Source organism: Cibotium barometz, chromosome 34 (genome assembly GCF_041138505.1).
Source record: "Cibotium barometz isolate CiBa-2024 chromosome 34, ASM4113850v1, whole genome shotgun sequence".
Classification (NCBI taxonomy): Eukaryota; Viridiplantae; Streptophyta; class Polypodiopsida; order Cyatheales; family Cibotiaceae; genus Cibotium; species Cibotium barometz.
In genome coordinates this window covers 30,910,409-30,928,845 of record NC_141079.1, presented here as the reverse complement: position 1 = coordinate 30,928,845, position 18,437 = coordinate 30,910,409, and the positions used below count along the sequence as shown (strand labels likewise).

Sequence of the window (18,437 nt, the reverse complement as noted above, 5' to 3'; positions counted from 1 at the left end):
ATGAATCAAATTAATAGCATTCGAAGCATGATGTGGTTTTTATTTCAAGTCAACTCTTACTCATATTAAATGCTTTTTAACGAGGAATCAAGCAGTCCCATCATCTTCCCAAGACATTTTTTTTGGAAGAAAACTTTTGAATTTGCTTTTCATAATGTATATGTCAATATGTTATACCGACCTAGAAAAGCTTACAAAAATGACATGCAGGTTCACAAATTCTGCTCACAGATTGAGGGAACAGACCTGAATCAAACATTTGTTAGTTCATGCATTGGATATACATTTGCAGGTGATTTAACTTCAAACTTAAGTACTTTCCATCGTACATAAATATTGCTTTTCTTAAATGTCCAAAAATCATATCAACAGCCAGAAAAAAAAACAGGCAATGTAAACAAGTAAAATATATCACTTAAGAGACCAAATAGGGACATCACCTTGACAAAACATGCACATTTTCTCCAAGCCCAACTCAACTACATCGCTCTGCTCAAACACCAGAAATGGCTAATAATAAACCCTTGCTGTACCTACCATAAGCCATTTTTGAGACCCTAAATAGTGGCTAGCAAAGAATCTTATGACTTGCAGCTATGAAGGTCCAGGATGAAAATCTGTGAGGAACTCAGATCCATAAAGAAAACATAGAAATTCATTCAAGCATTTTATGAAAAACTTGTTTCTCAAGTCACGGAGTACATTCGTATACTTGATGAAATTATTGTGGTCTCACAAAGGCTTTGGACAAGATAACAAGAGGATAGAGGCATCACACAACACTCGGATTTTGGCTCAGACACTTTCTGAAGCACATTCATAGAGAGAAGCATCTTAGGAGCTAGACTCCTTGTTAGGAGAAGATACCTGCCCGCTCCCTTCATCACCGATTGATGCAGACTCTTGCACGACTTTCATAGTTTGTTGAGCAATGCAAAGCTCTTCATCTGTTGGCACTATGATCACCTTAATCCTGGAATTCTCCGCCTGTATCTCCCGCAGGCTTCTCCCTTCAGCTTGGTTCTTGCTCTGGTCAACACTCAAACCCAGCATTTCAAGATCAGAACAGACCATTTCTCGCACGCTCGAGGACTTTTCCCCGATGCCAGCACTGAATATCACAACATCAACTTTGCCACCAAGATTCAGATAATAGGCTCCAAGGTACTTGCGAATACGGTGCACATAAACCTGCAGTGCTAGTTTGTGCTTTTCACTACCGGCCTCTGACAGTTCTATCACAGTCCTCATGTCTTTTTCTCCACAAAGTCCATATAATCCACTTTCTTTGTTTAGAATGTTGCTTATCTGACTTAATGTCAGACTCTTGGAGGCCTCCAAAATCTCATAGATGGCTGGGTCAATGTCACCAGATCTTGTTGCCATCACCAAACCCTCCAAAGGGGTGACACCCATTGTAGTGTCAATACACTTCCCATTTCTTATTGCTGCCATGCTGGCCCCAGCCCCAAGATGGCAAGCAATGATATTCAGCTCCTCCTTTGGCTTCCCAAGGTGTTCAGCTACTTGAACAACAAGATACTCATAACTTGTTCCATGGAATCCATATCTCCGTAAGCCAAGTTCTTCATAGTAGCTGTATGGAAGTGCATACAAGTAAGCATGAGGAGGGATTGTTGAATGGAATGCTGTATCAAACACAGCCACTTGAGGACATGCAAACAGCTGCTCTGCAACTCGAATACCCTGCATGAAAACCATGCTTCACAGCGTAAGGGAGCATGCATTACCACATGTATACAAAGTGCACCTTTACTTTCTATGCAATATAAAACAAGTAAATGAAAGGGCTCAAGTAAATCAGAAACTCCCATGTACCTCAAGGTTTGGAGGATTATGAAGAGGGGCAAGGGGAATAGCCCTTTCAATTGCTCTCTTAACATCATTCGTGACCAGAACAGGCTTTGTCAGCTGCTCTCCTCCATGTACAACCCTGTGACCAACAGCACATACACTGTCTGCATGGCTCTTGTCCAGATGAAGTAATTCCAGCACTCTCTTCAGACCAGTTGAATGATCAACAACAGCACTTCCCTGCAGTGTTTCTCACCCTTTACCCTGAGTAACATTAGTCTTTTTATGGTTAGAAGATAATACATTCTAGATTGTTCTTTCGCACAATCTAGAATGGTAAAACTTTAATTCTTTTAAGGTCAGCAAATCATATTAAAAACCGTAAACTACTCCCAGCAATGTCTCACCCCACACCTAACTAGCATCAATCTATTTGCATATCATTCTAGATTGTTCTCCAATATGATAGCTATTAGTAAGAAAGCTTCTAATTAGTTTATGAAATAAAAGCAATACATCAAGGTTTTTAAGATGTAACATGTGAACAATGAATTGATTATTCAAAAGTAATACGTGATAAACCACACGAGGTAAGGAATAAACAAATGGTGAAGGAAGGTGGGAGGTTATCAAAAATTGTATTTGGAGACCACAGCTAATTGTAATGTGACCTGACCAAGTTATTAAAGTGCTTTTGGACCGGGTTCAAGTTTTATTCATATGAATACCCTTTTTGCTAGGCGCTTGTTGGAAGAGTAGCCGATTGCTCTGCTTTGTCGTCAGAAGAGTTTGCTGTGCATCTTTCTTCTTCTCTTTTGCAATCCGCTTTCTACATTCCTTGATGTAGTGGCCAGGCTTATGGCAGTAGTAACATTTGCCCTTCTTTTAGGCTTATTTGCATCCCCTTTGTCAAATTTTTCACCACCAGAAGAGGGCTGTCCATGACCAACCTTACTAGACTTGTGTCCCCCATGCTTAAAGCTCTTTGCTTTATCCTTATCCTTGGCTAAATGCCTTGTCTCCACCATGGTTGCTAGATAGGTTTTCTCTTGTTTGCTCTTCCTACAAGAGTAAACCCACCAGCTCTTTAAAAGTGACGGGATTAGCACCTCCTCTCATAGAGAGGTTAAGAGAGGTGTGAAAGCCCAAATAGGAGGGTGGTAAAGAATTTAGAGCGTTGGTGAGACCAGCTGTCTGTCTAGGATAACCTCATCAATGTTCAGCAATTGTTCCTGCAAATCTTTCACTTTGGTGAGGTGATCTGACATGGAATCACCCTCATCCATAGAAAAAAGATCCAATTGCCTCTTTAAGTAGGCAACTCTTGCCTCGTTGCGTACTTGATACATTGCTTCCAAAGTGTCCCATGCAAGCTTCGATGTCTTGCAGGACCGAATGTATGGAATAATAGACCTTTTCACTGAAAGGGCTATCAAGAATATGGTATGTGCATCCCTGGAGTCCCATCTCTTCTGCTCTTGTGTGGGAGCAGGTTCTGCTTCAGGAGCTTTTTGAGCACCTCCCCTTTGAGGCGTTGCTGGTTGTATGGTAAGTGGGCACATCTCGTCACCACACACGATGCCCCAAAGCCCTTTGGCTACCAACAAGTTACAGATCATGAAACTCCATAGGGAGTAGTTTGATCCATCCAACTTGTCCTCCTGGGTGAGCACACCAAATACATCCGTTGCATTTTGAGCCATGTAGACAAAATACACCTGCAAGCAAACCAAGCACCAATGTGCACTGCTAGGCAACCAAATGTCATGTGCAAACTTTTGCCTGCAACCTCAAGCAAGTATAAACCTGCACCAAACTGTCCAAGTACACTTAATGTGTATACATATGTGACAAATCACTGCTATAATCTCCTATTACATGCTCCAACCTGAAAAGCCCCAATTTTTATGCACTGCAATTACTTAAATGTCCAGTTAATTGCCCAATTTTCACAAAAGCCCAAATTTCTGCAACTGAAGAGGCTCAATTGACTAATTTTGACCTCAATTTGAAAAACCCCCAAATTCCAAGCAACGCAACATGTTCGAATTTGCCAATTTTGCATCAAATTGGAAAATCCCCAAATTCTTCACACAACATTTCTCTTAATGTGCATCGAATTGCTCTAATATCAAAAAAGCCCAAAATTTATGTACCTACAAATTGAGCAAACTGTAACTTGTATGTTTTATAACTTTATACTTGCATTTCACTCTCGTTGAGAGGGAGTGGGAGCCATCGAGTGCAGGGGGTACACAGAACAAGTGAGGAAGCCAACTTCACATTTGGGAGATCTGCTATTGTTCACAGCAACAAGGTATTGCCGGGGGGCCACTGACGGGATTGCAGAGTAGCAGGGTATTGCCCGGGGCCATTGACGGGACTGCAGACGGTTTGGTCGGCTGGTGACATTGACGTTGACAACGAGATGCAAGTGAACAAACGACGACGGTAGTATGGCTGGATACGCCAATGGCCGCCAATGGCAACGAGTTGCAGGCTAGGTGACGTTAGTGGAGGCTGGAGACGGCATCGCTGGAGAGCAGCAGTTGACTGGAGATGGTGACGGCGGGGTGTAGGAGATGTGGCGTTGAGGTCGGAGCTGGCATGAACGGCCAACAGACGGTAGCGAGGGCGACCAGCAGTCAGATCGGAGCTAAACGGCCGACAAACAAAAGGGTCGACGACGGCAACGGCAAGCAGCTATTGGAACAAGGGACCCCCAAAAATGGCAAATTCCATCAGATGCCACATAAGCCATAGGTGTGGCGGAGTGCGGGGGCCACTCGCTGTGGTGATAGCACCGGCGGTTGGCCAAGCGGAGCACTTTGCACTAGTGCCGCCACATGCGGTGGTGCAAATGGATGGAGCCTGGCCGACAGGGCGGTGCACAGAAGGCAAGCAGAGTGTCGGAACACTGCGGACGAACGGAGTTGAACAGCAACGGACATAACGAGTCCCATATCGACGAATGGACGCACAAAAGGGCCGGAAGGGCACTATAGCTCTGATACCAAATGTTGGGACTCACACACAGTAGGGTTTCTTGCACATTAGTAGGGTTTCCTGCAAATTAGGGTTAGTTACAAAAACAGGAAGCTCACACAAAGTGAGAGGGGGAGAGAGAAAGAGACAAGTGTATGGTGATCACAAATGCAAGTCAACCCTTGCATGTGAGTCACATCCATATAATATCCAAGTACAAAAGTTATCTGGATAGAGTGTCATATCCAAGGGGAAAAACCACATGGGAAAAAGTGCCCTTGGTTAAGCCCTGTTCACATGTAGCACCTCCCTCAGGTTGGGTGTTTCCGGTGAGTTTTGGTGGACTGTTTTGCTGCTGTCCAGCATCTTTCTCTCTCAAATTTGAGAGGTCATGGTGCCTCACTTTGTTGGAAAGTATTTGAGAGGAGTCTTGGAGTGCTGAGATTTGTGTACTTTGTTGCTGTGGATATGGCTCCCTCCTGTACAAACAAGGATGACAAGTTGGACGGAACCAACTATACCCATTGGAAGCTGAATATGCGGATCTAGTTCATCCATAAGGGTTTATGGGGAGATTGTTCAGGGCAATGAGAAGAAGCTCGAGCGTCCTAAGAACTCGAGGAGGTGGACCCAAAATCAAGAGGATGAATTCCTTGCGGAATTACAAGACTGGGAGAATCATGATTCAAAGGCGCATTCAATGCTTGTGCGGACCATTACAAAGCAGGTCTCACCGGCCGTTCAAACTCTTACCAGTGCTCATCAAGTATGTCCAAGTTGGGGATCTCTTTGCTCAAGATTCGTTGATGAGGGCAGTTACTTTGCAAGGGCAACTCTATGGTTTGTTATTTCCAGCTGGCAGTTCTATGCAATCATTTCTCATGAAGGCCAAAGTTATCCATTACCAGTTAATTACTGGCAACAGGTGTTGCTTTGTCCTCTGCTCAGTTGGCTACACTTATCCTCACCAAGCTTCCCTCGGAGTATGATGTGGTTTCTCAAGCTTTGAGGTGCCAGGTCACAACCACATAGTTGGATTTTGATAACCTTAACTTTCTCTTGGAAGAAGAGTCCGTCCTCGTTTCTCAAGGTAAGATCAAGGTGTCTCTTAACAGTTCAAATTAGGCACACACTTCAGCTCAGAAGAAAGGTCGTAATCATTGCTTCTCATGTGGGAAGAGAGGACATCTGTCTAAGGATAGCTTGTCCAAGAAGAAGGACAAGACCAAGGGCAAGTCCTTATCTCAAAAAAAGGGTAAAGACACGGCACAGGACAGTGATACAGATACTTCTAACAATTCATTTAGGGCTCCCAGGGCGCTTCTGTCTTGGGAAGACCAAGATGGTGTACTTCTCTAGTATACATGCACTTTCTCCCATGTGCTTCCAACTAGAGAAGGCTTGTGGGCAAAAGAGGGAGCTAGTAGCAACTCCATTTGTTGGTGCATGGGAACCGTGAGTCAGAGTTCCAAGCATTAAAAATCTGGTAGGACATGGTCATCTTTGGTGTAGCAGAGATTATGGACTGGATCTATTCCGAGTTCATTGTTCGAGGCTTTTGGGACGTGATGTGTTCCCAATCTATTGTTGGGGATTATGGGCGCGGTGTGTCCAGCAGCTCATCATGTTATTCTTGGAGTTCACTGCACACTTGTGTGGGAATTCGGAGCCAAGCAAAGTTCCTTGCAGTTCATGGTGGCATTTTGTTTCAAGAAAACAGGTTGGCAAGTGCTCTCTCCGAGGTGATTCCGGTATCTACAGTACTCAAGGTCCATGGTTGCATCTTCATCAGCTTATCTTCTTCAGACTCTTACACACTATGAGCTACAAGGGGGGAGGGAGGGAGGGGGGGGAGGGGGGGGGGTTGTTTAGAATTATGCATCTCAGTGTATTTATGGGGTTTGTCTATTTTATGGGCTTTTATCATTTTCTCCTATTTTTAGTAGGTCGTGGGCAGTAGGCTTGTTTCTAGAGGCAACGGCCAATTCACATATGCACTATAAAAGGAGTCTTCTCATATTCACTTGATGTAGTTCATTCCAAGCACAGTTCAACACTACTTGTTGACTATTGCCATTGTAAACCTTCTTGCTATTATAAAAGGTGATCTTGTCCACAAGCTCTCTCTCCTTTGCTCCCTCTTCTCTCTCTTGTGTTGTCTACGCTTCCACCTGTGCATACTCCAACAGTTTGCCACGGACAATCACATCAGACAGGAATCCGAAATTCACCTCCCATTTTTGGAGAGCATTGTTTGACAACTTTGGAACTAAGTTACAACAGTCCAATGCATTCCATCCTCAAACAGATGGCCAAGCAGAAATATATAATCAATTGGCCTTCAACGTTCGCAAATCATACTGCCATGCAACAAATCCAAGAGAGATGTCAACTTTAAGGAAGGGAATTGGGTATATCTCCGGATCATGAAACAACAGCTAAAGCAAGTGGGCAAGCGTTGTCTTTGGAGCTTACATTGTAAGGTCCCCCGCTTCCTAAATAGGGGAAACCTTTAAGATAGTCTACTAAGTCTAACTTGGGGTAGTTTCCTACTCATCGACGCCTTAACCATGTAAGATACAAGGATATGATTAGTAGATATGACCTAGTTCTATCTCGCAAGGAAAGCATGGTCTTTTTAAAGGATTTCTAAAATCAAACCACTCATAGAGTGATCGACTTTAACTCACGCAACCTCTATTCTTGACTTCTAAAAAACAATGCTTTTTTCCTTATCTATGATGCAAAGCACAATCGCTGACCTAGTCCTCTAGAGTAGGGTTGCCCACGGATTTATTTATCTAACATAGCGCTTTATTTAATTTATTGAAAAGTTACCCGACTAATCAGGTCCACCCATCCATAGGATGTTGCCGTCAGAGCATTCCATCCTCCCACTTTCCACCCAACTCATGCGTCAATTTATTTTCTAATTAATCCTACCACACTGTTTGACATAAATAAGCAAATTCCTTAATTAAAAGCCTTACACATGGTTCGTTTAAACAGTCTTTATCAATGATACACAATGTTTACAAACAAAGTATTTAAAAAAAATACATACAATGTTCAAAATTATTCATAGCCAAATCCAAACTCTTTACTTTATTCTACCGATGATCTAGAGTTCGGTCTTCCAGCCTCTAAAGACAGAGCAATCCCTACGGAACCATACACCTCATCATCGGCAACTCACGAGGACTCAAGCCGACTTGTCACCCTCTCAAGCTCCATCGCTTGATCCTCTCGCTCCTCAGAGGGATGTCTACGCGCTAAGGAGGGCTTATTTCCCGCACTAGCCTGGGCCCGCAGAACGAGGTAGCATTACAATATTCGCCTCCATTGGCGAAATCTTATCCTCCCAATGGTATGACGGATAACCTGGGTCGACTCTGAGCCTCACTAACGTCGCCACCTAGCTACGCAAGCACGAAAACGGGATTAGTGTTGAGACCTGAAGAAGATATATATGTACTTCTTAACTCAATCAAGATAACACTTTACAAACTGAATTTTAGAGTATGACAGATTTCATCACTTTCCTTGAGATAACAATAATTTCACAAGGAATTTTGGTATAAAGAAAAATAGCACCTCTTTCTTAATGTCTTTAAAGTTAACATTAAAGATTAATAAATAAATAAATAACTTCTTTTAAACGATAACCAAACTAACCTGGTCATTATTTCTTTGTGGAACTCCCAAGGGGAGAGATGGAGCAACATCTAGAGCAACCTCTCGAGACTCGATGTGCGCATCTCTCGGGGCGATATTTTGCGCTTTCGTGAAGGAGCCATTCTGCCCGCCTTCTTGTAGTCCGCGGCATCACGAATCGAACGCTTCAATCGGATCTCAATTTAAAGCTCGATTACTCAAGTTATGAGCAGAAAACCTCTAGGTGTGAATCATCTCTAACAAGCTAAAATCCCTTACTAAAGTCACTGCTAATGGAGAGAGGGAGGAAAAAGATGTCCTTAAACTGGATTAGGAAGGAGAAGATTGCAGCTAGAGGAAGAGGAGAGTGAGTCCTCTCTTAAGTCTATTCACACGAGGGGGGGGGGGAGGGGGGAGAGGAGAGCAGCTAAGGACACTCTACCCTCAAGGGTGAGAGGAGGCAATAAATATTCTGTAGAGGGCTTCCTTGGAGATAGGCAAAAATGGCTTGCTGGAAGGTTGTCGGGTACAGTACGGTACAATACCGCACAGACTACCAGGTACGGGCGCTAGCAGAATGACAAGTACGGGTAGAGTAGGGTGTTGGGGTGTCTCGACCACAAGGTGCTCGGGAGTTTATATAGATGCTGGTACGAGTATGGGTTCAAGGAAAGGGAGAGCAAAGGATAGTGTACGGTGAAAGTACACCGACCTGTGGCTTGCATGGGCCTGGGGAAAGGAATGGTGCCTATGCATGGACAAAAGCTATGGTACGCATGTACTTTCCGGATCAGAGGCAGCATGGGCGTCCACGTGGCGGTCTGTGTGGACCATACACTAGGGCGATCGTCCTTTGGTCCTTGCGCGGACCTTGTACGAACACCCAAGTGTGTGTATAACATCTTTTTGGAACGGGACTCCTAATTTGGGACGTCGCCCTCAATATGCATGGCGGAGTAATTTGGTAACTCATCAGCAAAACAATCATTGTGCTCTTGCAAAAATTTCAGCCTTACATGTACATTATTTTCCTCAACATGATCTCGTACAAAAATCAAGTACGCAAAAACACTCTTTTTCATTACTTTCTTAATTTGTACATGAGATACAAGGGAAATGGTATCGCCCTCTTCACCGGCATCAATTACATGCTCTCGGCCTTTATGCATGAAGGTGATCCTGTTGGTCTTGTAAGCCTTGCACGGATCAATACATGTATGCCAAGGCTTTCCAAGCAATACATCACAGCCATTCAAAGGCGCCACAAGAAAATCCTCATGATCTACATAGCCTTCAATGTGTATGCACAACTTGCCAAAAATAGGCATGACCTGCACTTCTCTACCAACAAAGGCAGTCCTTGCTTCAATTTGAGGACCCATGTTCTCCAATTCAATACCCAAAGTAGTTGCCATCTGTGTGGATATGAAATTTTCAGATACACAATCATCAAACATGAACAAAGCGGGCTGATCCTTGAGCTGTCCCCAAGCTTTACATACAATCCTGTCTTTGCTATCATGTGAAGTGTTGTCCTACACATCCGGAACCACATGCACATTAGGCTTTGATGCATTTGCATTATCACGCTTCTTCTTGTTTGGGCATGCCTTTGCAATATGCTCGGTGCTACCACAAGTAAAGCATTTCCCCTCGCTCATATATTGCTTTTTCTGCTCCGGAGTGAGACCATAGTCTCTCAGTTTGAAGGGACGCTTCTTAGTAGTGTTATTTTCAGCCTTTGGACCATTTTTATCTTGGTTTTAGTCCTTTTAGGTGGCTATCCATCATTTTGCAGATTTTGGACAGCCCTCTCTTTGCCTTGAAATGAGGGTTTAGCCTTATTGGATCGACTCAATTTGAGTTTCAATTGCTCGGTGGCGGTGGCGGTGGCGGCTGCGATTAATTGGTGTAAGGTATGACCAGGATACATTTGTAGTCCCGCTTTGTACACAGGTTGCAATCCCGATTGAAACCTTCGCTTCCTTTCTGCCTCGGTGACATGCATAAATGGAGACACCTCCAAAAGCACTTTCCAAAACTTTTGTACATATGCATTTATCGATTCCCCCTCATTTTGCTACACCCAATCCCACTTCATTGTTATCTCATTCAATGCATTGGGAGGCAAGAATTGAGCATAGAACCTCTCCTTGAACCCTTCCCATGATCTAACAGGATTCAGTGAGAGCTTCTCCGTGAGCCACCAATGGGCAGCAGTGCCTTTCATGAACATGCTTACATCCCGGATCATGGATTTCTGAGTGAAATTCTCATCACTGAAAGTAATATCAAATTGGGCAATAAAAGCAAGTGTCTTTGATGCATCATCTTCCCCATGATATGTGTCAAACTTCACAGATTTGTCTCCGACTTTAAAGTCACGAGACTTCGATGCATGTGCCTACATCTCAACATGTTTTCCCCCATGTTTGCCAATTGGGACAGCCCCTGACTGGCATCATTTTAGGACCAAAAGATGATGCATAAAGCATAGATACATGTGCCCTGTAAGCATGAGGCATGGCTGGCACCTCAACATGCATTGATACATTTTCAGCCATAGCTTCTCCCTCACGAGCACACTCGAGAGCATGAGTGGCATGAGAGATACGCAGAATACCTACACCAACAGAAAATTGCAGCCCATGTTGCATGTGTTGTGCATGCACATTTTCAACCGGCAATGGCATTTGACATAAATTTTGACCACTGCCATAAACATTGTATCCTTCACGGGCTACATAAGGTATTCCTGCATGGCATGAAGTCACTAATTGTTCCTCTCCCATAGCATGGAGATCCATCCTCTTAGACATAAGTTCTTGTTCGGGCACCTGTGGGGATTCCAAGACATGTGGGATGGTTGCCTTTTCTGCATAGGCATCCTCGGTACGAGCCAAGTATGCACGTGCTGCATCCCTCGGTTGCATGTGCAACTCTTGAGCAATCATTGCCATTGCATGATCCATATAAGATTCAGCTTTCTTGGCCTTCAAACGGTTATGTACCAATGGATCCTCGTGGCGGTAGAAGTTTAATTCTTCTTGTTGTGCATGGAGAAGAGCCTGCATACGAGTAAGTTCAGCCCTCAAGACTATGGACTCTTCTTCCTACATCTTCTCTTTGCCACAAACGGCTGTCCCACATATTCATGTTCCCTATTGTGCACCACATGAGTTTACTCATCCTATAAAGCATTGGAAGCATGCATTTCATTGTCCCTGCCTCTTGTGTTAGCATCTCCAACATTCATTGTATAGCTATCCATAATGTTCTAAGTGTAGAGATAGCTAGTGTTCACAGTGATCGTCTCTTACGATAGAAGTGAAAGAGAACCGTATGCTCTGATACCAATGAAACTTGGTTGAACACAATGCTAATCAATACACTTAAATATACTAAGATTTTATGGACACTTGCTCAAATACAAGAAGTAAATTGCTGGATTGACAAGAGACACACAATGAGCCGGAACGGTCGGCCCCTCCCTAAAATAAAGTATATTGATCTTGGGAGAATCAAGTACATAGTGTCATAGGCATTTCTGACCAGATTTCCATACCAATGCATATGAATACAGTATTGCAAACAAGTGGTTGTCGTTAAAGACTTGCAATCCACATTACCCTCTCAAGCGCCCATGTTCCCTACCATCTGCTCTCTATTGTTCCACCAACACATGGTAGCAACAATCTCCAAGAGAGCACGTAGGACAAGAGAACACTACACAGGGTATATGATCTTGTAATTCGGTTCCTCCCTCCTGCTACTTGCTCCCATATTTAAGCATAAAAGCTTACCAATAGCAAGTAGAGTCGATGACAACGGAAGTCTTCGCGATGGAAGTCCTTGGAGTGTTGAGATCTTCGATTTGTCACCTTTCTTCTCGACAAAAGTCTTCAAGAGGATGAAGGGAACCTTGGGAAAGCTTCCCCTATGGTTCAACTTCAGAAAGGAGGACTGAAATTAGGGTTTTCAGCAAAAAAACCAAAAATTACAGCAATAAAGAGAACTATTTTGCTGAATTTCAATCATTGGGAGTGTGTAGGAGAGTGATTAGCATCCGGAAACACTCTTGGAAGCTTGAGAAACACCTTAGTAAACTTGGAAATGGAGTTGGGAAGGAGAAAAAGTGCAGAAAATCCAGCCCAACAGCCCTCATGAAGGAGGCGCCCCTCTCAAGAGAGAGAAGGAAGAGTGAGGTGGTGAGTTGTCCAGTGTTTTGTGGAGCAAGCTAGAGTGGACACATGGCTGATTACTCCCTTTGTACAAAGGGGATAAGGTCTGAGCAGTGGACATTGGATTATGTCCACCTCAGGACAGCAATGTGTGTGAACACCGGGCTGGTCATAATTTACAAGTGAGTTTTGGTCACCCAAAACTTAATGAAGTGTGTACACACTCACTTATAAATTAGTGCTAACTCCTAAGGCTAGGTTTATGACCAATACTTACCACCTGTCACATGCCACATAACCATGTCAGCAAATAGTTTCACACGCACGGTTCGCGGGCGGGAGTCCGAAACTACACATTGGTCAAGCAAGCATAAAAACAACATGCAATTTCAATTGCAAGCAAGCACCATTGAGAGACAAATACATGAGTGACAAATACATAGGTGACATATCAATGGCATGATACAATCACATAGATTCCACAATTTCATCATCAAGTAGATCCTCAATACATGCTTCTAAAGCATCCTCCTCCAATACATTCCACTGTTGGCATGGCCCTGATGTCGGAATATGCAACGCAATATGAGACACAGAAGTGAGAGCAAACACGTGCAGGACTCCACGCTGAACAGAGGCCCACGTAGAAGACAAACGCCAGCCTGCAACAAACTGAACTGGGAGCAGAAGGAGAAAAAAATGCAGACAAGAGAGTGGCTGTGTATGAACTCTGTATATACACAAGAATCCCGAAAATAAAGATACAAAAGGCATGGGGCAATGGGGCCATTTTATATGGCCCCAAGAAGGCAGTCGGCCTGCATGAAGGATAGCCGACAAGAGACCAAAAGAGCCCACGACTACACACAGCAGTCGGCCTGCATAAAAAAAGGTCCACGACCTGTCCAAAACAGGCGGCCACCTCTAGAATGTACACTGATGCAATCGGCCAACAACAAGGTCCTCCTGCCACCACAGGGCAACCACCCAAGCCATAGAAAAATAGAGAAAAATGGAAAAAAAATATGGAAAGTGGAAAAAAATGAGAAAACACCTAATAAGGGCGGGCACACCCACAACAGAGGCCCTGGTGTATATGTATAGACAGGAGATGACTTTTAACACCCCCTCTCAGCTCCTGGCTGTGAAACTAACTCCAAGGAGCTGGAGTGCTGCCGGAGCAACGCCTGAGATAGCGACTTCGTGAAGAGATCCACCGCACTGTCCTCCGTCAAACAGAACTCTAGCAAGATGTCATCAGCAACGATCTTTTCACGAACAAAGTGCCTCTGGATGACCAAGGATTCCACCAATGGAAACCCAATCTTGCCAAGTAACCTCTGCAACCTCACCACCTCGCAAGCAGCACCACAAGCAGCCCGGTACTTTGCCTCTGTTGACAAGGCAAGAGATAGCTATCTCTTACTGCTCCTGAGCCGAGGGTAAAACTGTCACCTGAAGTAGATCTCCTCATGTCTGGATCTCCTCCCCAATCTGAGTCACTCCAACCTTGGAGTCGGACTCCATCCATCAATCCCCCCTCCTATGTAAAAGAGTCCAAGATCCTTCGCACGTTGCAGAAGCCACAAGATACGCAATCCTGCCTCCCAAAGAGTCATCTGCAACCATGAGCTCAACAGCCTCATCAGGAAGCTCCCGTCCAATCTGGTATACATCAATCAAATCAATGAACCATTCTGCTTTCCGAGTCAGAGAGGCATCATACTGCTCACAAGGATCAACACCTGTTACGGTGGGATGCCAAGTCCTGGAAACCTGCTGAAGACCACTCAAGGCCTTCGGAAACCTGTAACCAACCCCCTCTGAATCCGAAACCACAAAGCCTAGGTGAGGAAAACATTGTTGGAGTCACCTAAATGCAAGGGCTCTTCTTGTTTGAGGTGGGTTTTTTCGCTTAGACTCAAGAGTCTTGGTGCAGTGCAACCAGCACAAGCTCAATGCATTTGCAATTTAGGGCTCTTTTTCGAATAGCATCAGGTAGTGAGAGAGTTTTTGAGGTCAAGGGGTCACCTGCAAGATGAGAAAAGCACAGTTCTCGGGGCACAATGCAAGCACAAGCACAAGAGAGGTTTGGTTAGGTTTGTTGAACCAATCTTCTCTTCCTGCATGAACCTATAGGCGTGCAGGTGCGCACGGGAGAGTGCACGAGTGCAGGTGCGCTACAAAGCAAAAAAACATAGCTGAGTCCCCCCCCCCCCCAAAAAAAAAAATCGCTGCCACATGGTCAATTTTTGGCTGTTTTTTTAAGGTAAGGTAGGATTTTTTAAGGGGGGGCGGACCTTCGAAAAAAACACCGTTTCCCTCACATTTACAAGGTGGGAAGCGTGCACACCCGCCAAGAAACAGGGAAATGCCTCCAACCCACGTTTCCTGCAACCAAGGTATGCTCCTCAACAAGCTTCTATTCATTTTACTGATATTGAATAGCCTGCTTGCTCTCAGCCTCTGCTCACAGATCTTCAAGCTAGATCTACTACACGAAGCCCACCTGTTGAGTTGAAAATAGCTAAAGACAGATTGTTGTCTATTGATGACTTGCTTTTTGTAGTTGAGCACTTGACAAATCTCACTCCATCTTCCTTTAGCAAGCAATGGGGGCAATGTGGAGGAGAGGAAAAGTAGTTCCCATGCCTAGATCTACCTAATCTAGGAACACGAGGGGAAAAGATGTTGAACACTAATCCTACCCCAAATTCTCTAGCTTAGAGCTACCCCTAGGGGCTCTACTACCATGTTAAAAGCATGGGAGCTAGGGAGGATCAAAACAAGTGCTAGAATCCATTGTAAATGATCAACTAATTAATAAGTGCATTATGCAAGGAAGGCAAGACAATGAACTTTAAAGACACCAAATCTAGTCATGAGAATCTCACAGTTAAGTGACACCAAGTACAACATATGTAGCCACAAAGGCTCAACTCCAAATCATTGCTTACATCACACATTGACCTCATCCCTTTCATCACTCAACCTTATCTATCCTAGTCACACTCATTACTAAAGGTATTATTTATATGCTAGCCCCCACTCTCCAGGCTTCTAGTTCTAACAAATCCAATGATCGGCGGAGGCTGTCAGAGCTTGGACAGGGAGTACTCCCCAATCCATCAACCTCACTGTGCATTCATCATTTAGTGGTGTTTAAACACCGTAAGTCCACCCAACAGCTACAAAAAAAGTAACTGCAGTCACTTACAGGTGTCAAACACAAACACTCTCGGTGAAAACTCAGTAAAATAGTACCACCAAAAGTCTGTAACAAGGTATGGCTTTCATACAAGAACATCCAAGATTTTCTTTCATATCAACCATTAATTATAATCACAACTGTTCTCTCTTAACTAAGTAGGATTTAAACTGGAGAAAACCCACCTGCATCTTGACATTCTGCCCAACTTGGAAGTTTTTATGGGAGATAGAGCATTTTGGTGTGCCAATGCCTTCAATAACCCCCTTGGATATGCAAATAGCCGTTTGTTTGATATTGTAAAGAGCATATCTGTACCACAAAAATTCAAGCCATCAGCAGCGACAGGACATACACAATTCATCAGGCCTAGCAATTGAAACTTTACACACGGGTTACCATATTAAATTCCATCGCTTCCTTGGAAGTATAAAGCAGACTCGGCTATGCTAAGGGTTAGCACTAAAGGGCAAAGCAATCAAGTTATATACATATATACCTAGATGAATCCAAGAACATGCCCAAATTCACCTTTTAGGAACGTGCATGTTATATACTCATGGTAGTCAACCCACAAGACTATATAACTATCAACTCCATTATGCATAGTATGGACTAGATACTACGACATCCCCACTAACGTCATCAGTGCCCAATAGTGGGTGTAGAACTCTGTATCATATACATTTGAGACACATTTTTTGTGATTTTTTTAATAAAAAATGCACCTGTACTTACTCTGCACCTACATGTGCCTAGCATACTGCATGAGCTGCTGCATGCTGCTCCCGGCTCCTGCTCACTTCCCAATACCAAAATAGTGACCAAGTGTGCTAATCAAGGTGTGAATCGCTGAAAGCGTGCTGAGTTTTTCTGTATGGCATAATCTAGGCTTGAAACCCTATGAAGCCTGTAAGAGATTTCCATATTTTTACGAACAAATGAAGCGCTTATGAAACACATTTTCTTGCAGCATTTCTGAATGTCTGGCAACTATGAATGTGATCTCGTATAACATGTATTGATAGAAATTACCCACTTTCTGTACCCTGCCATGTAGCCAGTAGGTAAGGGGTTTGAATCTCCAGGCAAGTTACCAAATTCAAACCTCACTAGTTGCAGCAGCTGGATGCAATGTTGCCTATCACTAAAATAAATATACTACTCTCTCCAAAGAAAAAGTATGCACAATCTCTTTATATTTGCATGCTGCATGCTGATGGCCATGGGGGAAAAACATTCTCTTCCTAAAAAATCCGTATTGGAAATGAAAGAAAGGTGTGTCTGCACAATGTACCCGTTGCTCCATATGAGAGCTGTTTTGTGGTTTGCTTTTGCAGATGTTCTCTTTTATGCTAATGAAGGACCTTTTCTTGGAAAAAACCGAAATGAGACCTCACTAAGGTGGCGGAAAACCCTAAACTCAGGACTCCCTGGCCTCAAACTGGAGAAGCCAGTTGCACTAAAAACCTAAAGAAAAATGTATAATTCATGCTTTCTTGCACTGAATACCCTAAAGAGGGCCTGCAGCGGTTTTTTCCATTTTTTTCGTAGGGTTAGAGTTTTTCTATCTTTTTGAGCTTAATCGGCTAGTTGCAATTGAAACCCTAGAAAAGGAATGGTCGGTTCATACAAAGTGAAAAATCCTATTTACAGAAAAATAAGAGACAAATCCATGGCCAAACGAAACAGACAAGCCAATTTCCCTCGAACCCTAGGAAAAACTTGCACGACGCAAAAAAGCTCCCTTGCACGCAGATCAGAAACCCTAAAACAGCTTCCACATACAACGGAAAACCCTAGAAAACTCTTAGCCTCCATACAGAACCAAAAAAACCCTAGCAAAAGACTTCCACTGAATGACAGGTAAGGTAAAGAAGGTGGATTTACTTGAGAGAGGAGCTTCCAGAGTTGAGAACAAGCACAGATCGAGTCATAACTGCCCTTGTTTGATGTCTGATCCAATCAATGCAGCAAAATTTTTCTAACAGTTATAGAATAGGGACACGATGCTTGACTTTAGAGCTCAGCATTCGGTTTATCAGTTTACACTCGTTCTTATCATTTGGGGAGTCAGTGTCTACAAAACTACTTCAGTACAATTTTGAATTGTCCGACGTAAAAAACCTGCCTTTTGGAAAAGAAGGCATTGAGTGTTTCAAGAAGGCATTGGGTGTGGGACAATAGCTAGGTGGTTAAGGTGGCATCCGAGGGTGGTTCTAGTGAAGGTCGCGTCGGAGGGTGGTTCCGGTGCCACCCTTTTCCTCCCAGGGTGGTTACGGCAGCGTCCTTCTCATCCGAGGATGTGGGTCTAATTCCGCCCCACCCCACTCCAAGTGAAAGAGAGCGTGTGCTCCTCCTCCGACACAAAAAAAAAAGGCATTATACAGATGCGTCCATCCGCACCTTCCTCTGGTCCGAAGGCCTCTTCGCCTTTATATCACATGAGGAAGGTGATAGTGCATGGATGATGTAGAGAGTTCAAAACCCGTTATCCCCTCATTTGTTATATTCAGCACATGTCTTCTATGCGTAGTCCGGCTTGGATGTGCTCGAAGAATTTCCCAAGTGTGAAAGTCTATCTCGATGGCCGT

The 18,437-nt window shown here is 43.8% G+C and overlaps 1 protein-coding gene across 1 annotated transcript; it reads right to left on the bottom strand.

The window, feature by feature from the left end:
• Window positions 1-639: 639 nt before the first annotated feature.
• Window positions 640-17,913, bottom strand: LOC147618905 (uncharacterized). Its single transcript, XM_086774007.1, has 4 exons — window positions 17,734-17,913; window positions 16,029-16,155; window positions 1,840-2,055; window positions 640-1,707 (listed from the first exon to the last, which is right to left on the bottom strand). Exons 1-4 carry the CDS (start codon window positions 17,778-17,780, stop codon window positions 835-837), a joined length of 1,263 nt encoding a protein of 420 aa, XP_086630133.1. The 5' UTR covers window positions 17,781-17,913; the 3' UTR covers window positions 640-834.
• Between the last annotated feature and the right edge of the window lie 524 nt (window positions 17,914-18,437).

Excerpts from the sequence above, each read along its gene's own strand:
- LOC147618905 (XM_086774007.1), bottom strand. The coding sequence starts at position 17,780 with ATGACTCGATCTGTGCTTGTTCTCAACTCTGGAAGCTCCTCTCTCAA. Across the intron at positions 16,156-17,733 it reads TCTGGAAGCTCCTCTCTCAA|ATATGCTCTTTACAATATCA; the intron begins GTAAATCCACCT and ends TTTGTGGTACAG. Across the intron at positions 2,056-16,028 it reads GGCAGAATGTCAAGATGCAG|GGAAGTGCTGTTGTTGATCA; the intron begins GTGGGTTTTCTC and ends GAAACACTGCAG.